General features: G+C 41.6%; 1 protein-coding gene across 1 annotated transcript in view; it reads left to right on the plus strand.

Annotated features, from left to right (window-relative positions):
- dyrk4 (dual-specificity tyrosine-(Y)-phosphorylation regulated kinase 4) overlaps window positions 1–15,185 on the plus strand; it is an 84,338-nt gene extending 69,153 nt beyond the window's left edge. The window contains 4 exon segments of the mRNA XM_080207853.1: window positions 8,433–8,562; window positions 11,976–12,133; window positions 14,951–15,118; window positions 15,121–15,185. Of these exon segments, the coding sequence (XP_080063979.1) occupies window positions 8,433–8,562; window positions 11,976–12,133; window positions 14,951–15,118; window positions 15,121–15,185 (521 nt within the window).
- Window positions 15,186–20,135: the final 4,950 nt, after the last annotated feature.

The raw sequence follows: 20,135 nt of genomic DNA on the forward strand, positions 1-20,135 counted from the left end.
ACCCATGGCCTTTCAAATGCCTTTGACCAGATAGTGTAATCTAGATATTTAACCACTTGACATGAAGCTCATACAATATTTAACAACTAAGGCAACCACTACAAATTATGAGGACTGCAGTTATGAATGCAGTAATGCATTTTGCTCTTTATGTGTGATGGACGGTACAACAATGCAATGAAATAATACCCCAAACTTCTTTATGACTTTCACCCATAGTTGTAAACAAAGTAAATAGCAAATTGAAACTTTGGAAGTAGCTTAAATGATCTTTTTGCACTCAGCAAATACTGGGGAGAATTGGAAAGTGGAGGTGTTTAGCTCCAAAGAGTTTTTGAAGCTCCTTAATAGCTTGACTTTGCTGAAATCAGCAGAACTTTTAAATTAGTGAGTACTGAACCAGACGTAAGATCCCTTTTGCTGAAAGACAACACAATGACAGTGCAGCACGCTCTATGCTACACTGAAATGTCAGCCACAGTTATAGAACATAGAACACTACAGCACAAACAGGCCCTTCGGCCCACAAGTTGCACCGATCATATCCATACCTACCAGGCCATAGAACTATCTGTAACTCCCAATCCCATTAAATCCCATGTATTCATCCAGAAGTCTTTTAAAAGACCCCAGCGAGTTTGCCTTCACCACCACCGACGGCAGCCAATTCCACTCAGTCACCACCCTCTGAGTGAAAAACTTACCCCTAACACCTCCTCTGTACCTGCTCCCCAGCACCTTAAACCTGTGTCCTCTCGTAGCGACCATTTCAGCCCTGGGAAATAGCCTCCGAGAATCCACCCTATTTATACCTCGATGCACTAGAGTTTTCAAAGTGGGACTCAAAGCCACGACGCAGAGCTTTACCAATAAACCACAGCTGATTGGTTTGAAATAGCATTGATGTCCAGCTTATTAGGTTTTAAGTGGCACTGTGGTAATTGATACCTGTGGCAATGTATTTTGACTGGCACTATTTGTCCAACATACATGGCTGCGCATGACAAGAGTGGATAGTGTAAAGTGGCTGGGAAAAGGAATGAAGGGTACAAGATTCTTTTCATTTTACTATCAGGAGCAGAGTTACTGTCAGTATTTGTTATTTATTATCAGAATTTACTATCCTGATAATTGAAAGGATAGAATAGGGGCAGGATCTGCATATGGCAAGAAACTGGACACAAGTGCTGTGCAGTCAGGGATGGAGGAAAGCATAATGCAGTGCCAGCTCACCATAGGACACAGTGAAGTGTCTACTCCCTTTTCTAGCAGCTTGTTCCTGTCTGCATGGCCTTTGCTCATTTTCCCAGTCATGTTCAATGTTAAGTGGAAGTCTTTAAGTCACAAAAAAAGTACTTCTGCATCAGCTAGATTACCTTTTTATATTAGAATGGAAAAAGGCAAAAAAAAATGTGCAGAATTGCAGCAACAGTCAAAGAAATAACCAGCAACTAATCTGTAATCTATATTTAAATAGTGCTTTTGTGGGATTATTTATGCCATCTAGATATTTAACCACTTGACATGTTAAAAGAGGACATTGGCTGAAGTGTGAGCTCCATAATTGACATCAAATCAGCAATATACAATGATTGACATCAGATCTGCATACTTCCAGCTGTTAGGAGATAGACACACAAAAACACACTGACAAATATGCAATCTGGCACACTTCTCTTTGGAAGTATGCATAGACATTGCATTGCTGTTTTGATAAATTAAGAGGCTCCATAGTGACAAAAAAACTTCCAAAGGTGTTCCTGTGGCTCATTCATAAAAACTTAAAGTTGACTCTGAGGATGTATTTGTACGTACAAATTTGGCACAGTGTGGGTAAACATGCTGTAAAATGAAGGCTGATATTGCAAACATAATTTAATTAAACTGCTTCCACATTTAATACTTTTAAACTGATGACCAGCAACTGCCTGAGACAATTTTTGGCTCTGCATCATCTCTCCTGTTGTTAAATCAACAAAATCACTATATTCTGGACAGCAAAACGGTGGAAATTAGTTTTGGCCATTAATTGTGCGCTTGGTTTTTTGTTTCTATTGTCATGGTTTCCATTCCATTTAGAGGTAGCCACATGATACAGGTATAATGTCTCACTGTGTTACTGAAGGACATGCTTCAGAAGGGATACTTCCCATGATTTTCAGACTAGTAAAGTTGGCTGCGGGAGATATGTGCATCCCCGCTGTCCAGTGTTGCTAAAAGCTTCAGGAAAAGGCCCATTTTGCAACTGTTGCAGAACATCCAATCACAGAGTGCTTAGTTGTGGAAGGAAAATCATTACATTCAAAAATGTTATAAATTTTGAAGAATAATTAATTGGCACAGTTGCCACACCTGGACTGCAACAAGCAGAACAGTGAGTTTGCACCATCCTACCCACTCAATCTGTGGAAGGCAACCTTGTTTGGAACATAGGAACAGGAATACGCCATTTAACTCCTGGAGGCTATTCTGCCCCTCAATGAGACCATACCTGATCTGTGACTTGACTCTGTACACCTACCTTTGTTCCATATCCTTCTATTCATCTGCTTAACACAAATATGTAAAACTCAAATTTAAAATGAGTAATTGTTCCAGTATTAATCTTGCTGGCAGAAGAGATATGATCTTCTCCCATCCTTCCCATGTAAAAAAACTTCACTCCTTCTCAATTTTTTAGACCATGTCTCCAAATCTTAAACTCACCAACCAGTAAAAATAGGTTCTGTCTACCTACCCCTATCATTTCTCCTTTATATCTCGAAGACTTCTATCACATCACACTTTAACCTTCTAAATTCCAGAAAACCCTAGTTACACTAAAAGTTGCAAGCTCCTGCCATAACCTGAGAAGTGGGCCTAGGTCAGGGATAGAAATAATCAGTGGGCTGAAGTCCTGTCCTATCATACATGTAAAGTGTGTGTTTAGCTGTCAGGAAGACTTTATTTTCACAGAGAATCGTCACCCTCTGGAACAAATTGGCAAGACTGCTGGCTAGTAAGAAATCATCCTTTAGAAGGAGCCTTGACAAGGAGATGACATTTCCATTTATTGAAGGGTAAGTTGCTAGTTATTCCTGATTGTGTTAAGTCATGAGTTGTTATGGCATCCCAGAGTCTTGCCATATTGTTTAGATTAGGGAGATGGAGCGGAGTTATTGCTGAACTGGCCGCAAAGATTTTCTCTCTCAAGTAATCATGTAGTTGTGGGGGTTGAACACTCTGTAGGGTTGTGCTGTGTCCACTTGACAGGCCTGATAATTTTTCTTATCGGCTATCGTTTTCATACATTTATATATCTCTTTCTCTTTTACCCTTTTTAGATTATGTGGCTGTTCAAGGGGAAACTGAAAGGTTTCATGCTGAAAGGTTACCATTCGTGACTTCTTAAATACTAAAGCAGTCCATGTTCAAATGCAACAAGACCTGGACAATATCCAGGTTTTGGCTGACAAATTGTAAGTAGCATTCATGCTACACAAGTGCCAGGCAATGACCATCTTCAAGAAAAGAGAATCTAACCACATCCCCTTGACATTCAATGGCTTTGCCATCACTAAATGCCCACAGTGTTCTCCATTGACCAGAAAATGAACTGGACTAGCCAGATAAATACTGTGGCTACAAGAGCAGGTCAGATGTTAGGTATCTCATGGCAAGTAACTTATACCTTGACTCCCCAAAATCTGTCCACCATCTCCAGGCACAAATCGGGAATGTGATGTACTCACACTTGCCTGTGTGAGAACAACTCCAACAACATTCAAGAAGCTTGACACCATCCAGAATAAATCAGCCGGTTTGAATGGCACACCAACTCCCCCCACCATCAATGCACAGTGGCAGCAGTGTGTACCATCTACAAGATGTGCTGCAGGAACTCACCAAAGTTCCTTAGGCAGCAGCTTCTCAAATCACAACCACTACCATTTAGAAGGACAAAGGGAGCAGACACTCATGGGAACATCACCTCCTGCAATTTCCCATCCAAGCCACTCATCATCCTTACTCGGAAATATATTGCTGTTCCTTCACTGTTTCTGGGTCAAAATCCTGGAACTCTGTCCCCTATAGCACTGCAGGTGTACCTACACCTTAGGGACTGCAGTTCAAGAAGGTAGCTCACCACCTCAAGGAAAATTAGGGATGGGCAATGGATGCTCACCTAGCCAATGATGCGTACATCCCATAAATGAATTTAAAATAAAGAATCTAAACAATTGTCTCTCAGGGTTTGTGTAAAATTATTAAAACTTATGTGGATATAGTCAGGCAAATTTCCCAATGATCAACCAAAACCAGCTCCCAATACTAATAACCTGAAAAGTGCTCCATATGATAATCCCATAGTGACACCTTCACTTATGATAGTATCATGTTAGCCTTCTCACCTGCGTCCTTAGGCACCTGCACTTGACCAAAAGCAAGTTGCCTTGCAGCAGCATGAGATACATTCTGCAACATGTACCTCTGGGGTTTGAGATGAGAGCCACCAGAGACCACAAAAAATTCTTGAAGGGAAGCCACAGCCACTGTCTTAAACCTTTCCGTCACCAGAGAAGACTGAGGAGAAGCAGCAGGTTAAGCATGAAAGGATGCACAACCGAAGGCACCTACGAGGCACGATGATCATTTTCGTTAAATAAAAGGCTGCAGTGTAATGACAGATGCAGTGCTTCTTGGAAGGTGGAGGACTGATTTGATTTATTATTGTCACATGTATTTGCATACAGTGAAAAGTATTGTTTCTTGCATGCTATACAGCAAAGCATGCTATACATATTGAAGAGGATGAAAGTTTAAAGCTTATTAATATCACAAGTAGGCTTACATTAACATTGCAATGAAATTACTGTGAAATTCTTTAGTCACCACACTCCAGTCCCTGTTCAGTACACTGAGGGAGAACTTAGCATGGCCAACGCACCTAACCAGCGTGTCTTTTGGACTGTAGAAGGAAACCAGAGCACCCAGGGGAAACCCATGCAGACACGAGGAGAATGTGCAGACTCTGCACAGACAGTGACCCAAGCCAGGAATCGAACCCAGGTCCTTGGCGCTGTGAGGCAGCAGTGCTAACCACTGTGCTACCATGCTATCTAGTAGAGATTGGTAGAGATAAAACCTACTGTTGGCAGCAAAATTGTTTGTAAATCAATTTGTTGCTTTTTTTTAGGTTAAAGGAAACAGGGAGACAGGATGATTGAAAATAGCTAAGTGGGGATACCATGGATGGAAAATTAAAATACTTGGTCAGGACAATTCAACCTTGAGATATTGGTTTTATTTAGGTGAATAAATGGTTCAGTTGTGATAAGAATGGGAGACATACTGTTGCAAAAATCAGATACGTACCTCAGAGCTCTGGGATTGCGGTTACCTTTGGATGTCTGCGATGCATGGGCCAGGAAAGGGTCGCATATGTGCAGTTGGTGTTTTTCATGTCTTCAGGCCAGAAACCAGCCCTGACCATGTGTGCCAAAAAAGAAGAAGAAAGGGGAACCATGCAAAAATGGAAGAAGGGTGACCTGAAGAGGAGTATAATTTGAGAGAAGATGTCCCAGGGAGCAGGACATCGGAAAGGAGACAGGGAGGCATCCCAAACAAAGAAGATGTAGACTCGATGGGCCGAATAGTCTCCTTCTGCACTGTAGTGATTCTAAGAAGACTGAAATGGGGCCAGAATACAGTCTCAGGTAAGGGACAAGGGCAGAGATCAGAAATAGGTCCTGTTAAGTAAACAAAAGCAGAAAATATTGGATAAGCTCAGCAGTGTCTGTGGATCTGTGGAGAGAGAAATGAGCCAACGTTTTGAGTCTGGATGACCTTGCGTTTAGGTTCTGAATTAAAGAATGAGACCTGTGGGGAGCAGACTTGAAGCAAAGTGGGTTCAAGGGAAGCCCTAAGATCAGAGTGGGCAGCTGAAGTTTGCTGACTCCATGCTGCAAGTTGTAAGTGCAAAGCTACACACTGATGCAATAATATTCTGCTTGGCATGGCTGAAGATGTGAAATTGTGCTTGGAAGGGGATGAGGTGAAGCTTGAGTGTACATTGAGCATCATGATGTGGAGATGCCAATGTTGGACTGGGATAAACACAGTAAGAAGTCTCACAACACTAGGTTAAAGTCCAACAAGTTCATCTGATAGTAAACCCACAAGCTTTCGGAATGCTATTATTGCTGAGGAGCTATTGTGGCCACTCACCTGATGAAGGAACAGCATTCCGAAATCTTGTGGGTTTACTATCAAATAAATTTGTTGGACTTTAACCTGGTGCTGTGAGACTTCTTACTGTATGTTGAGGAAAGGGATCTCAGGAGGCAAGATTGAAACCCTGTAGTGGACCCCTGTCGAAACCTACTTGGGAGAGAATTTGAAGGTGAGTTCTTCAAACATGGAGATTGGAAACACCTGTACAAAAGATAGCCTTTCAGTAAGACTGGTTGACTCACAGTGTAAAAGTTTCTGGATGGGGTTTCTTGAACAATCCATTGAATCTGCTTTGGGTACATCTGTCATTGATTCTGGAGTGTGGTGTGTCTGAGTACAGTTAGCCAGTCGATTCATGTGCTCTGCATACTTATCCTGAATGAGAGCATAAGATAGTTATGGTGAATGATATTTATTTTTCCTAATTTGTCTGTGTCTGTAGACAGGTGGGGTGAATGAATTGTGATACTTCAACCATTTTCTTATACTTGTATTGCAATCTTTCCAACCTTTTTGACTTGTGTGATATGATTCATTTTTCTTGTTTAATAAATGTTTTATTCTTTGTGTTCAGTTCGTCACAGACTCCTACAGAATCTAAAATGATACATAGTATGCCATATGTAGCCTCACCAGTGCCATATACAATTGGAACAAAACTTTCCTACTTTTATATCCCATTCTCCTTGCAACATGTAACTTTGGAGTGCATTTGTCATGTATGTGTGGATGAAGATAAGGACAAAACTATTAATGCTGTGGTCAGATGTTGCATTAGAAAGCATTCCATTTAAGTGTCTATTCAGGAGGCAAATGATTACATTCTGTATCCTCCTTTCCTTCCTCAGAAAACCTAAATACTGGGCCATTTAGCTCTAGGTTCTTTGAAATAACATTCCCAAAGGAAAAACATTGGTAACTGGGATAGCTGGTTCCAAGTCAACAGTACAAAACATTAAAGCAATTCTGAAGTGCAGAGGGCCCAAATGGTGAAAAGAAAACAATGAAAAATATTTCTGAAATTAAGCATTTTCCCAGGAGTCCTGAAGGAAAGATAAGGGTGGCCATTCTTTCCCATTGACGCAACTTCTGTAAAATTATTGTTGTTGTTTCCACTGGTGGGTACGTGCCGTTCGTCGAAATAAAGAGCAGAATGTCTAGGCTGATGACGCAGTCCAAACTATGTACATAAAGGCCTCTCATCCATCTGGTTTTCCTCTAACAAGAGTAAATTTCTAGTCATCCCTCCCCAGCAATGACAGTGCAAAAGAGTCAAGTTTAAAAGTGTAGATAAAATGGAGGATTTTTTCTTCTGTTACAGTGAATCCCAGACACATTGTAATGAGTTTATGATACTCTGCACAGTTTTGGAAAGTAGCCATTAATCAACTTTTTGCTGTGCTGTAAAATTTCTTCAGCTCCCTTTTCAAGAATTTTTCACAGCAGTATTTATTTTGTGTCTTTTTTAATATGCTCCACTAATACTGTGCACTACTGCATTTGTTCTAATTAATTTGACAAGTGGGGTTAAAATACATAACTCAGGATCCAATTTGATAGTTAGGACATAGAACATTACAGCGCAGTACAGGCCCTTCGGCCCTCGATGTTGCGCCGACCAGTGGAACCAATCTAATGACCCTCTAACCTAAACTATTCCAATGTTATCCATATGCCTATCCACTGACCATTTGAACGCCCTTAAAGTTGGCGAGTCCACAACTGCTGCAGGCAGGGTGTTCCACGACCTTACTACCCTCTGAGTAAAGAACCTACCTCTGACATCCGTCCTATAATTACCACCCCTTAACTTAAAGCTATGTCCCCTTGTGTTAGTCATCACCATCCAAGGTAAAAGGCTCTCACTGTTCACCCTATCCAATCCTTTGATCATCTTGTATGCCTCAATCAGGTCACCTCGTAACCTTCTTCTCTCCAATGAAAATAACCTTAAGTCCCTCAACCTTTCCTCATAAGATCTTCCCACCATACTAGGGAACATCCTGGTAAACCTCCTGTGCACCCTTTCCAATGCCTCCACATCTTTGGTTGGTTTGCTATTTCTATGTATTAATACAGGGCGAGTTGGAATATAATATAAATCTGTGAAGACTTTAGGGTTGATTATGGCTAGTCTTGAACAGTGTCCTCTTAATCTATGATTCCTTTTAAAATTTCAAACATCTTATTTTAGTTTTACAAGTATTTTTCTGTTGAAGATTCTAAAGGATTCCCTAAAAACGTAACGAACAGTAAAGGAAGAAAGAGGCGTCCAAATTCCAAGGAGCTTGCCAGTGTACTGAAAACGAATGACAACCTTTTCCTAGACTTCCTGAAAGGATGTCTCATGTGAGTTTCGCATTTTATTGTACATCTAGCAATGATATTGTGTTAAAGATATATATCATTTGTTCAATGAAAGTGTGAGTAAATTTTACAAATATGTGCTCACGTTATAGAACTTCATCCATCATGAAACTTGCAGCACTTTTTGGTCCATTATGAATAAATGATTTTACACTGTGAACATTAACAACCTGATGTAAATGCAACATCTGCAATACAGTCACCACAGTCCAGTAATTTGGGTTCTATTTAAAATAGATCCTCATTTTAAGATTTCAGCTCATTTATGAATTTGACATGATGTCTTTTACACTCAACTACTTATTTATTCCTGCTCGGAGGGTCATTGTTAGGAGAAGCTGTTAAGATGGCATCACGATACATTAAAACACTATCCACGTCTTTAATGAGTGCTGGTGGGCAACTTCATTGTCAATCCATCCTTTAATAATCCTTCAGGTGATTCCTAGCATGTGCTTCATGAATTTTATCAAAACAATGGACAGAACTCCCCCATCTGGGGACCTAAGTCCTTTGGTGGGGGTGAGAACATGGAATGTTTTCTGCTGTGGAGGCCAGAAGGAAAAACATCAAATTTTCAGCAACACCCCCCCGCTCCTAAATTACATAACCTGGTGTTTTGTGCTGTATTCTCTGATGGAGCAAGCCTGATGATACATAATGTGGATGTCAAGTTGAAAAGGTGCCTTGCATCATTGACCCACTATTGAAGAAAAAAGGTGCACCCCTAAAGTGAAGGTGGATCTCTGGGAGCATTCTGAGGCCAGAAGGTCGACCTTCGTCAGAACATCGAATCTGGAAGGTACACCAGTAGATGCTCCCCATCCCATTGCTGTGACGTGCTAGGGTCATGGTTTGCCATTGGCCTCCATTCTGAACTCCAAAGGCAGCCCCATGTTGTTTCACATGGATTTCGCATCGGTGTGTTTTCTGCTGATACCATAGAGAATGAGGCACGGGCAGTACACCTTCATCTGCATCCCGTTAGTAGGGTGCAAATGAATTTCATGCTGGCCCCCATTGGGTTTCCTGATCTCACAAGGTAGGGACAAGTGGAAGATCCTGCTGTAAATTACACTGGCATGAAACCAATTTCTGAGACCCCAGCAAATTCTTCACCCCCAAACCTTCCACTCGCCCTTGAATTTGGCTGGATGAGGCTTGAGAGAATGCTGCCAAATGCATTGTGCTAGATGTAAACTATCCCAATTTTGCAACTTAAGACCCTTCCTTAGACACCATGGAGACACTGTAATACCTAAGGCATGTGGGGAAAATTACTTCCCTGTATTTCTATGGAGGTGGGATATAAATACAACATTTTTCTTTATTTAATCTTTGTTTCTGCCTTGACTCTTTGGGGGTGTTTCTCCCATCCTGCTGCTCTAATTTTTTAGCACAATGGGCTCTACTTTGTTAGCACCTGATGTGTGGAATCCGTGTTGGGCATCCTGGCCCGCCAGCGTCTCCCAGCTCCTGATTTCCAGCAGTGTCACATCTGCACCAGACATTGGTGGGGAGGTTCATAAATTATGGTAATACTAATTACCATATATTTAAAATGTGATTAGTGAGCCCAAGACTGAAGTCTCTGAGCTGACTAGCATTCCCCCCTCAACTACACACACACACACACACACACACACACACACACACACACACACACACACACACACACACACACACCCCAACCCCCACCCCCTGCCAGATTGATGCACTCCGGTGTGGATTGCTATAACTGCCACTTTTGGGAACTAGCAATGCAACCCAGCTGAAGTGAAGGGGGGTATAATTGAGGCCCCCAGAGGATCAGGCAGTAGGGGGATGGTACCTGCAGATGCTCCCCAATGCAGCCTGTGACCCCTGGTGCTGCCCAAGGGGCAAAGTGCCAGTGCCGCAGGGGGGATTGGGGTGGGGGTGTGGTTGGGACTGCCGGTGGCGGCGGGGGGGGTTGGGAGATCGGGGCTCAGAAAGAGGTGAGAGGGCTGGTGTTGCAGGGATCGTGGGGCTGGCCGGCAATCACTGCGCACATGCTGATCTCGGCACTGACAGATCGGCGCACATGCAATGGCCCACTCAGCATTATGCTGCCGGCCTCTCTGAATTCTCCCCTGAATTCTATAGTGAATCACACAAGTGCACTCTGCCGTGCACACAGTGTGGGAGATTCATTTTGAAACTCACTGAAAAAGCAGTGTGATTTATCCAGTTTTCACATGAATTTGACGCAGAATTTTTTGGAAGAATCCTGATCATTAATCCTGCAATCAAGTCCCCATTGAACTGTGGTTATGAGCATTACTTTGATATTGGCCCAGTAATACACATTGATGACAAGACAGATGTATTTTGTATCCCTGTAGGCAAAGGGTAGGTAATTTATATCATGTTGTGAAGTAGCACATGACAATTGGCAAGGTTTCGTCGTCACCGTTAGATTCTTAATTTCAAGTTCTTTTATTAAATTGAAGTTTCAACATCTGCCATGGTGGGATTCAAACCCAGATCCCAATAGCATTACCCTGAGTCTCTGGATTACCAGTCCAATGACAATATCTCTATGCGATTGCTTACCCTTGTTCAGTTTCTCATGGAAATCCACCAGCAGCTGAAAGACCAGCACTCTTTTAATGTAGCTGAGTTCCATTAATGGAACTGTAGTCAATGACTATCTGATTTCTGTTCCTCCTCTAATTCTTCTCACTTGTACATGGTGACATACCAAGTACTCCCTCCTCAAATCCACTGGTTACAATCCCTGCAATGTTTGCACTTGCCTTGCACACCATGGTGAAGAGGATGAGAGGGATGGGTTTGGGTGCTGCTTTGTTCTGGCTCATCAGACTGCTGTTCAGCTTGCAGGCATAGGAATGAGGCACATGTTAGTATACTAGACTGAAGAGATAATTACAATCATACTTTCTTTCATTGATGATGATGATAATGTTGGTGTTGTGTTGCTGATTCTGTGGTTGCTGTACATGGATAATGCTGAAGATGCTGATGCTGCTTATAGATATTTGCTGATGATGCTGGTAGTGCTGACTATACTGATAGCGCAATCAGTGCTATTAGCATCATCAGTCACTTAAGGTACATTTGATGCAACTGGTAGCGTATCATCATTGAGGGTACTAATGATGCTGGGATTAGTGATGGTTGTGATAGATAATTAATGATGATATGCTAATCATGTTGCTGCAAAAGGCACAAATAGTATGATTATTGCTGATCTTGCTAACAGCATTGTTTTAGCTGAATGTGCCTAATGATGGCGTGCATACCTGCAACAGCGCTCCTTGTAATGGTTGTGTGATTGAGATTGATGATGTTAATGGTACACTATTGGTATGGTAACTGAGACTTACATTTTGTAATTTTTAACATATTTTAAGGTGGAATCCTGAACAGCGCCTGACTCCAGATGAAGCGATGAAACATAGATGGATTCAGGAATCCAGAACCAAAAGATCTTGCCTTAAACTGAAAGCAACGCTTGCAACTGAAAGTAACAAAAAATATGCTTGTAAAAAAGGATACATCCAAAAGACAGGTAATAAGAATATAATAGATGTCACATCATACTGTGGGCGGCACGGTAGCACAATACTCAGCACAGCTGCTTCACAGCTCCAGGGACCTGGGTTCAATTCCTGGCTTGGGTCAGTGTCTGTGTGGAGTTTGCACATTCTCTTTGTGTCTGTGTGGGTTTCCTCCGGGTGCTCCGGTTTCTTCCCACAGTCCAAAGATGTGCACATTAGGTTGATTGGCCATGCTAAAATTGCCCCTTAATCTCCTGAGATGTGTAGATTAAAGGGATTTGTAGGTAAATATGTAGGGATATGGGGATAGGGCCTGGATGGGATTGTGGTCGGTGCAGACTTGATGGGCCAAATGGCCTCTTTCAGCACTTTAGGGTTTCTATGATTCTATGATGTCAGGGATAGGAAATGTCTTTTCTTTAATTTTCACCCCAAGGTTGGAATTTGACTGGCATAAGTGCATATCAAGAATTCAGACACCAAGGTCAGCAGCAACACCAAGACAGGATTTTCCATTCATTAATTTTAATAGACATTCTGTGGGGTCCATTCATGTGCACCTGAACTCCTATCTGCACCCCTTCGTCAAAGCCCTACATTGGGATTTCTAGTTCATAAAATGAATCCTCTAATTGTACTTTTCCTTCACAACCTTGTTTGATAGATTATTCAAAACATTATCAATCTTTGAAAAAAGACGTTTTTAACCTTCCATCTGTATCCTTTGAACCTACTTTCTTTCACATATTGCACCCTTGCTTCCTTTCTGGACTGTGTTGGGATAATTCCCCATGGAGGCTATAGAAACATGTGCAACACATGGGCCTTGCACAAGAATAACATCACATCCAGCATCAGTACTGTGTGCCAGATTTTGTCTTTTACATTCCCTGGGTGTTATGTGGGTACAGATTGATTTCATTTGCCAGACTTTCTACCTCCCAGCCTGCCTACAATGAGCTGGGGAAACTCAGGCCAAGGATTAATCAATCTCACAGCTTCTCAATGGGTGATAGGTAAATTAATAAGGTGTAAGTCATGACATTAGCAGCTATTAAGTGATATTTACAATTCACAAATTTTGGTAATCCAATATATAAAACAAGTAATATAAACACATTTAATATGAAGGAATCCCATCTATGTATATTAGAGAACTTGTGGGGTTAGGAGAAGCCATTCTTTATAGAAAATTAAAGGATGATCTGGAGGTGTTTAAACTGATTAATGAAGTTAACAGGGCAGACAGAGATAAAGGGGCCAATCTTACCAGGTCATCACACCAGTCAATCAGCATGATGAACTGGTAAGATTGCAAGAGAGGTGTAAAACTAGGCTTGTACCTGGTTTCTTGCCTCTTGTAATGATACCAGCACTCAGGTGCAAAGCTGATTTAAATATTCAGTCTCTGGTTTAAATATTATTAATGAGTCTGGGACATAATATCTGAGCTCACTTGCCTTAATGACTTTGCCGCTGGATATCCTCACTGGCGAGGATCACATATGTCCCCCATCAACAGGGACCAGACATGATGGCCTCGCCAGTGAGACCAGAAGCCATTGAGGTCTTCTGGGTGGTTGGGGGCATGGCTGGCAGCGCCCCTTGAGCAGTGTCAGCCTGGGTCCCTGTCAGTACCAGCCTGGCATTGCCCACTGGGCACCTGGGCAGTGCCCACTGTGCACCCTGATACTGTCCTCCAGGCACTAGGCAGTGTCAAGGGGTGGAGCCTAAGGGGAGGGGGAAGGGCCTGAAGGAGAAGCAGTGCGTGGGGAGCTGAGCAGTTACAATTAGGAATCACTGGGGTGGCAATTGACCCAGGAGGAGAGGGTGAACAGGGGCGCCGAGCAGCTGGGGGGAACTGGTGGGGGGCACAGTGTACATAGTGCATTGGGAGATCAGGTGCATGTGCAATGGCACCTTCAAGCAGTCAGCATCTGGATTCTCTACATGAATAGACTCCATCCACTCCTCCTACTGGGAAGAATCACATTTTTTCTAAGTGAAGTAAGATTTGAATTTTTCTCTCGCCAATATTTTTAGTAAGATGACCCCAAATTATTTCCTCTTGTTGGGGAATCCCCAACAAGAGGTCATGATCACAAAACTAGAGCATCACACAAATGGTAGTGGAAGCTGGAACTTCCCAACAAAAAACTCTTGAGGCTAATTGAAAATTTCAGAATTGAAATCGATTTTTTGGCATTACTAATTTTGATATTAAGAGTTACAGAACTAAGGTAGATCAATGAAGTTAAGGATCGTATCAGCCATAATATAATTGAATTGGGAATAGGTTGGCGGAGCTGAATGGCTTATTCAGGTTCCTAAGTCAATCCAGCTCCACCAAAATTGAAATAAGTTTCTCCCTATAAAAGGGCAGCGGTGGGGGTGGGATGGTGAGGGGTCTCCTTTGACAGTGCCAGAAGATCCCACCAACAGAAAAAGCCAGAAAATCCCACCCATGGTGAGTAAATTCATTAATCCTATGCTGGTGGGATTTGTGGAGATGTAACATTAGTGTAATGCATGAAGTTATCAACTCTCTACTGAGATTTACGACTCCAAAAGTTTGAATTGAGAAAGTTTAAAAATATTGGGTAGATTTAATTTTGAATGTTTGGCAGAGTGGGTTGCTTACACATTATAAAAACCATCTAAATTCCATTGCATTAATTTCAATAGAGTGATGGGTGGGTCAGATGAAAATCTCCTCCATCATGTGGATTCTTGATGAACCGTACCTTCAAATCACATTAAAGCTCAAACTATTACATTCAACACATTCTATGTCAATATTTCACATTGCTCTTTGTATTTTACAACAGAAAACATCTGTCATGAAGCAAATGAAAGGTACAAGGTTCATGCAGAAGAAGAGACAGCAAACTCAGTACGTCCAAGACCTCTAGGGGCTTCTGCAGAAGAAGATGTAACAGAAAAAACAAACAACGACTCTGAAGTCCTTACTGAAAAAGAACTGAAAGACAAATCATTGAAAATATACAACACGCTGTCCAATCTGAATCACCTAAAGAACTAATGTGTCAGGAGCACAACTAGTTCCTGTCACCTGGTGTGTAGATCATACCTGTATTCCTGTTATATTTCACTCAAGGTAGCTCTTCCAGTAAAGCTGCTTCTTTATCAGAGAAGACTACAATATTGGAAAGTTATTTTATGTTTACAGTGATTTCTAATAAAGATTGATGTTCCATTTGAGGTATCATATGGAAAGTGTAAGTGACTTTCTAGATGTTGGATATCAGATTGATGGGATGGTGAAGGGACAGATTTAAGCAAAAAAATCCTGTTTTCTAAACATGAACTCTTCAAACGCAAATGTACACCTTTCTGAACAATACAAAATAGCAATATGTTTTCAAAGGCAATGATGCAAGCGGTAAAATAATCCAATTATTACTTCTTCGGTCTCTGTTTTCTTTGTTTGCAACTAATTAAAATATACTATAAACGTAACCACAAAAAAATCATCAAATTGATACAGACAATACATTCTATGTAAGGCTTTGGAGTTGGAACAAAACCTCAAATTACAGAGGCTGAGAAGTGTGATCCTGACAATTATGCTGGGATCACATTTACTAGAGATCCCCGCTTCTAGCCCCTCTGCAATATGCACTGTCAATGGAAGTTTAGCTAATCAGCAAATGGGCAGCACATTAGGGATTCCATCTCAGGCACCATTTATGTCCTGGAATGCTGCAAAATTCAGAAAGCTGCATGTAGACCTCTCTTGCTCTCCTTTGATGTGCTTCCAAAATGATCCTGACATACACCAAACAGGAAGGCAATGTGTGAGTTTTCTTTAGGCATCAGAAGATTTATTGAACGTCTACAAGACCATAATGGTGAGAACTTCTAATTTAGCCCTGCTTTGTCATTGACTTTGCAATTTGGTTTGGGTGAGAGCTCTGCCCCATACATACTGGTTCACAGTGGCAGGAGTGTGTACTGTGCACAAGATGCATTGCAGCAATTCACCAAGCTTCCATGCAAATCCACAGCCACTACCACCTAGAAGGACAGGGGCTTCAAATCAGGGGAACGCTACCAATTGCAAGTTCCCCACTGAGCCATGCACCAGCCTGACTTGAAACGATATTGTTGTTCCTTTGCTGTCACTGGATCAAAATCCTAGAGTTGCTTAACAGAACTGTGGGTATGTTATGACCATGTGAAGAAGGGTAAAAATGACTCCCCTGTTCTACACTCCAGGTGTACCGTTTTTGTGAATTAGAGAATGTGCTTTGCCAAAATGTTAGTAGTCTCAATATGTATGCTTTCAGATGATAAAGAATTAATCAGATTTTCTGAGTTCAAGCAAAGAACAAGGTAAGTTTATTGAAACTACTTCCCACATTTAAAAAATATATAGGTAAATCACAACCACCATTCATACAGCATATACATTCCCTGGGCTCACACACATCAATACAAATGGGAAATTAAAGGATAAGCATGAAGATATTTTACAGTTGATGAAGAAGAAAAGACAAAAAGTGGGATTTTCCAGCTGTTCTCATCCCAAAACTGGAAAATCCTGTCCAAGGTCAACAGACTTTTGCATGATCCACTGCCACACCCAGCCCCCACCCTGCACCCGCTCCCCCCTGCAATCCCCCACAACTCCCCACCTGCTACAATCCCCAAGACAGGTAGGATGTGAAATTTCCCCCCAAAGTTGTATACTGTTAGCTGTTGGCAAAGCACATCCTCTCTCAATTCACAAAAATGATAGACCTGGAGAGTAGAACAGGAGAGTAATTTTTACCCTTCATGAGGTCATAACACACCCCCAATTCTGTTAAGTAATTCCAGGATTTTGATCCAGTCCTTTGGTTGGTCAAATGAAGGTAATTCCATGTTGCAGTATTTTGTTCAGTTATCACTCTAGATGCAACTGCATGGACAGATTTACATACTTTATGACCAAAAGATCTCTGATTATAATAGATTTCTCTTCTGAGGATGATTACTTTGCAAATCTAGGCACAATACTTTAGAGAGGGAGAGACTGCTTCTCTTTCAGTACAGCATCCTGATCTCTGATCTCTCTGTCAAATGGCCTCAAAGTCTTTCCTGCTGGATATTCCACTGGAATTTGATTAAGCCACACCTGCTGCCATCATTGATTTTAGAATAGGTAATTGCATTTTGATGTCTTATCTCAGAACCTTTTGAAAACTGGTGAAAAAGCCAACAGATCCCTTTATATTTCTCAATTTTCAATATTTAATCCATTCAATTTAAATGATGTTCTAGTCATTGATTGTTATTTACCATGTAGCAATTAAAACACTTCAGAAACCTTTCTTCTCATTTGGTTCTTACAGGTTTCCCCATTAGTCCACCAATGGAAACTAGCTTTCACCTGCTACCAACAGTAAAGTGCCCAAATTTCATTCGATCCATGGCTTCCCTTGTTTTGGCACTACCTGCATTTACCATTTTGCTACTTCTGCACCGCAAAATGCAGGTCCATTCACCAACTCCAATAACCAATATTCCGCTCTCCCCTACCTAAGACACAATTCCTCAGTTTTCACTCCCACACCTGAGCCCCAACAGAGCAGCCCATTCTTCAATCCCCCTCTCTCTTCCACCTAGACTCCAGTGAAAATAATTGATTTTTATCATGAAATGTTAACGTAGATTGAAATACCGAGTTGAAATCTGCATCAGTTGATACTGATGAGCTGAATCAATATCATTGATAGTATTTATGCATGTTTTTTATCAAAAGACTGATTTTACCCAGCCAAAATGGTAAACTGGGCATGCTAGTGATTACATTGATTGATATTGTCATGGATTTGCTTAGCCACAGCAGTAGGCAGCATTCCAAGGGGATCGTGGAATGTGATTTTTCCCAGTAACAAGATTAGCAGACAGACTCAGGCATCATCAGTAGGTATCAACAGCTACTGTCAGGAAACAGCTTATTTAGATGACTCAGAGATCAGTGGGTTATACAGACTCTAGTTCTGAGAGACACAGAATGTGAGAGATCCAGACAGCCCAAAATACACAAAGAGGAAAATCGCAGAGGGACTAGGGTATAATTGCCAGCACCTGCAGCGGCAAGCAGGCTACTTTAACGTTTTACAGCCATGAAGGCTTTGTAACTTCTAAGAGCTGGAGAGGTCAGTTTTGCATCTCAGAGTCTGAGAGGCCATTTTAACATTTAAGAAGTTTCGAGAGCCAAGATAGTGCAGGAATCTTCAATAAGGCAGTTTAAAAATCTGTTTAAAAGATGTTTCCCAGATGCAATCATCCACCTTGTATTGCATGGTAACAATAAGCTGGATTTGATTTATAGATTTATTTATTTTTGAAGTTGTTTCAGAATGGGAAAATCTCGAGCTTAGGGATCATTTTTGTGCATATACTTTTTGGAACAAGGGCTAATACCTATATAAACTACGTGCATTTAATAGTTCATAGATTTAATTGTCTTAGAGTGTTATAGTCCTAGTCGTGTCCATTTGTCTTTAGTTTAATAAATAGTCTTTAGTTACTGTTGCACAATAATAACTATGCTGGTTATTCTTACTGCAGATTTCACGTGACTCCTCACACCATTGCAAAACCAAACTATAGACCACCATGAACCGGTGTTTCAAGTTGAGATGCTCTCAGAGATAAAATCCACATGGCTCATGACAGTACAACAAACCTGCATGAGCCCTTCCAGTGGGTTATAATCTGAAATTGCTCCTCTACAAAGGCAAGAGGATGACTATTGAAAGGCAGCAACACCCTTCTTTAAATATGCAAAGAGGCCCTGACCACAAACTTAACTGGAAGCCTGTGTTCAGAAGCCAGTGAGGCTACCCAGAAGTAAAAAACAATAAAATGGGGAAATAAGAGTACTAATCCGAACTGTTGTTTTCCTTCTGGGTAGTAATGCAAGAAGAGCATTATAGGAAGGACGTGAATGCATTGCAGGGGGTGCGGAGGAGATTTACTAGGATGCTGTCTGGGATGGAACATTTAAGTTATGAAGAGGCCCATGTAGTTATTCTTACTTTAGTCTTACATGGGCTAAGAGGAGTAGCCATGTTCTTGCAGTCCCCCAGAAAGAAACCTTGGGCCTCCCCTTTTCTGAGTTTCCCTCCCACTCCATCAGTTGGGTGATCCTCCTGACATCCACTGAAATATAGGGATCGTTCATAGGGTGCCCGATGATGGTCTCTTGCTGCACAAAACACCTGCTTTTGATGATATCTATGCGACTAAGATAAAATCTGGGCATCGCATTGTGGAGGACTATCTGTTTTGCCAACAGTCTCAGCACTTGCATGCCACACTCTTTGTCAGGAGTTAAAATTAGGCCTCATGTTTGATTATTTCACAATTATACCTTGATACGGTATGCTGAGAGTGCACTGACCTCTGCTGTCTGGCAATAGCTCTATCACGATGATTTTGTTCAATTCATTTCATTGTAAACTTGAAATGAGGGATTTTGATAGATTTGTGTCTCTAAATGTTCTTCACAGAACCACAGAATACTACAGTGCTAAAGAGACCCTTCGGCCCATTGAGTCTGCTCCAACACATGAAATGCCCTGACCTGCGCATTTAATCCCACTTGCTGGCACTTGGTCCTTGAATGTTATGGCATGCCAAGTATCATCCAGGTACTTTTTAAAGGATATGAGGCATCCAATCTCCCAGGCAGTGCATTCCAGACTGTCACCACCCTCTGAGTAAAAACATTTTTCCTCAAATCCCTCCTAAATCTCCCAGCCCTCACTTTTAACTTGTGTGCCCTCGTAACTGACCCCTCAAATAAGAGGAATAGCTGCTCCCTATCCACAAGTTCCATGCCCCTCATAATCTTGAACACCTCAATCAGGTGGCCCCTCAGTCTTCTCTGTTTCAACAAAAACAACACAAGCCCATCCAACTTCTCTTCCTAACTTAACTGTTCCATTCCAGGCAGCATCCCGGTAAATCTCCTCTGCACCCCCCTTCAGTGCATTC

The sequence above is a fragment of the Carcharhinus amblyrhynchos genome, chromosome 19, assembly GCF_965287045.1.
Source record: "Carcharhinus amblyrhynchos chromosome 19, sCarAmb.v2.hapA, whole genome shotgun sequence".
In the NCBI taxonomy this organism is placed as follows: Eukaryota; Metazoa; Chordata; class Chondrichthyes; order Carcharhiniformes; family Carcharhinidae; genus Carcharhinus; species Carcharhinus amblyrhynchos.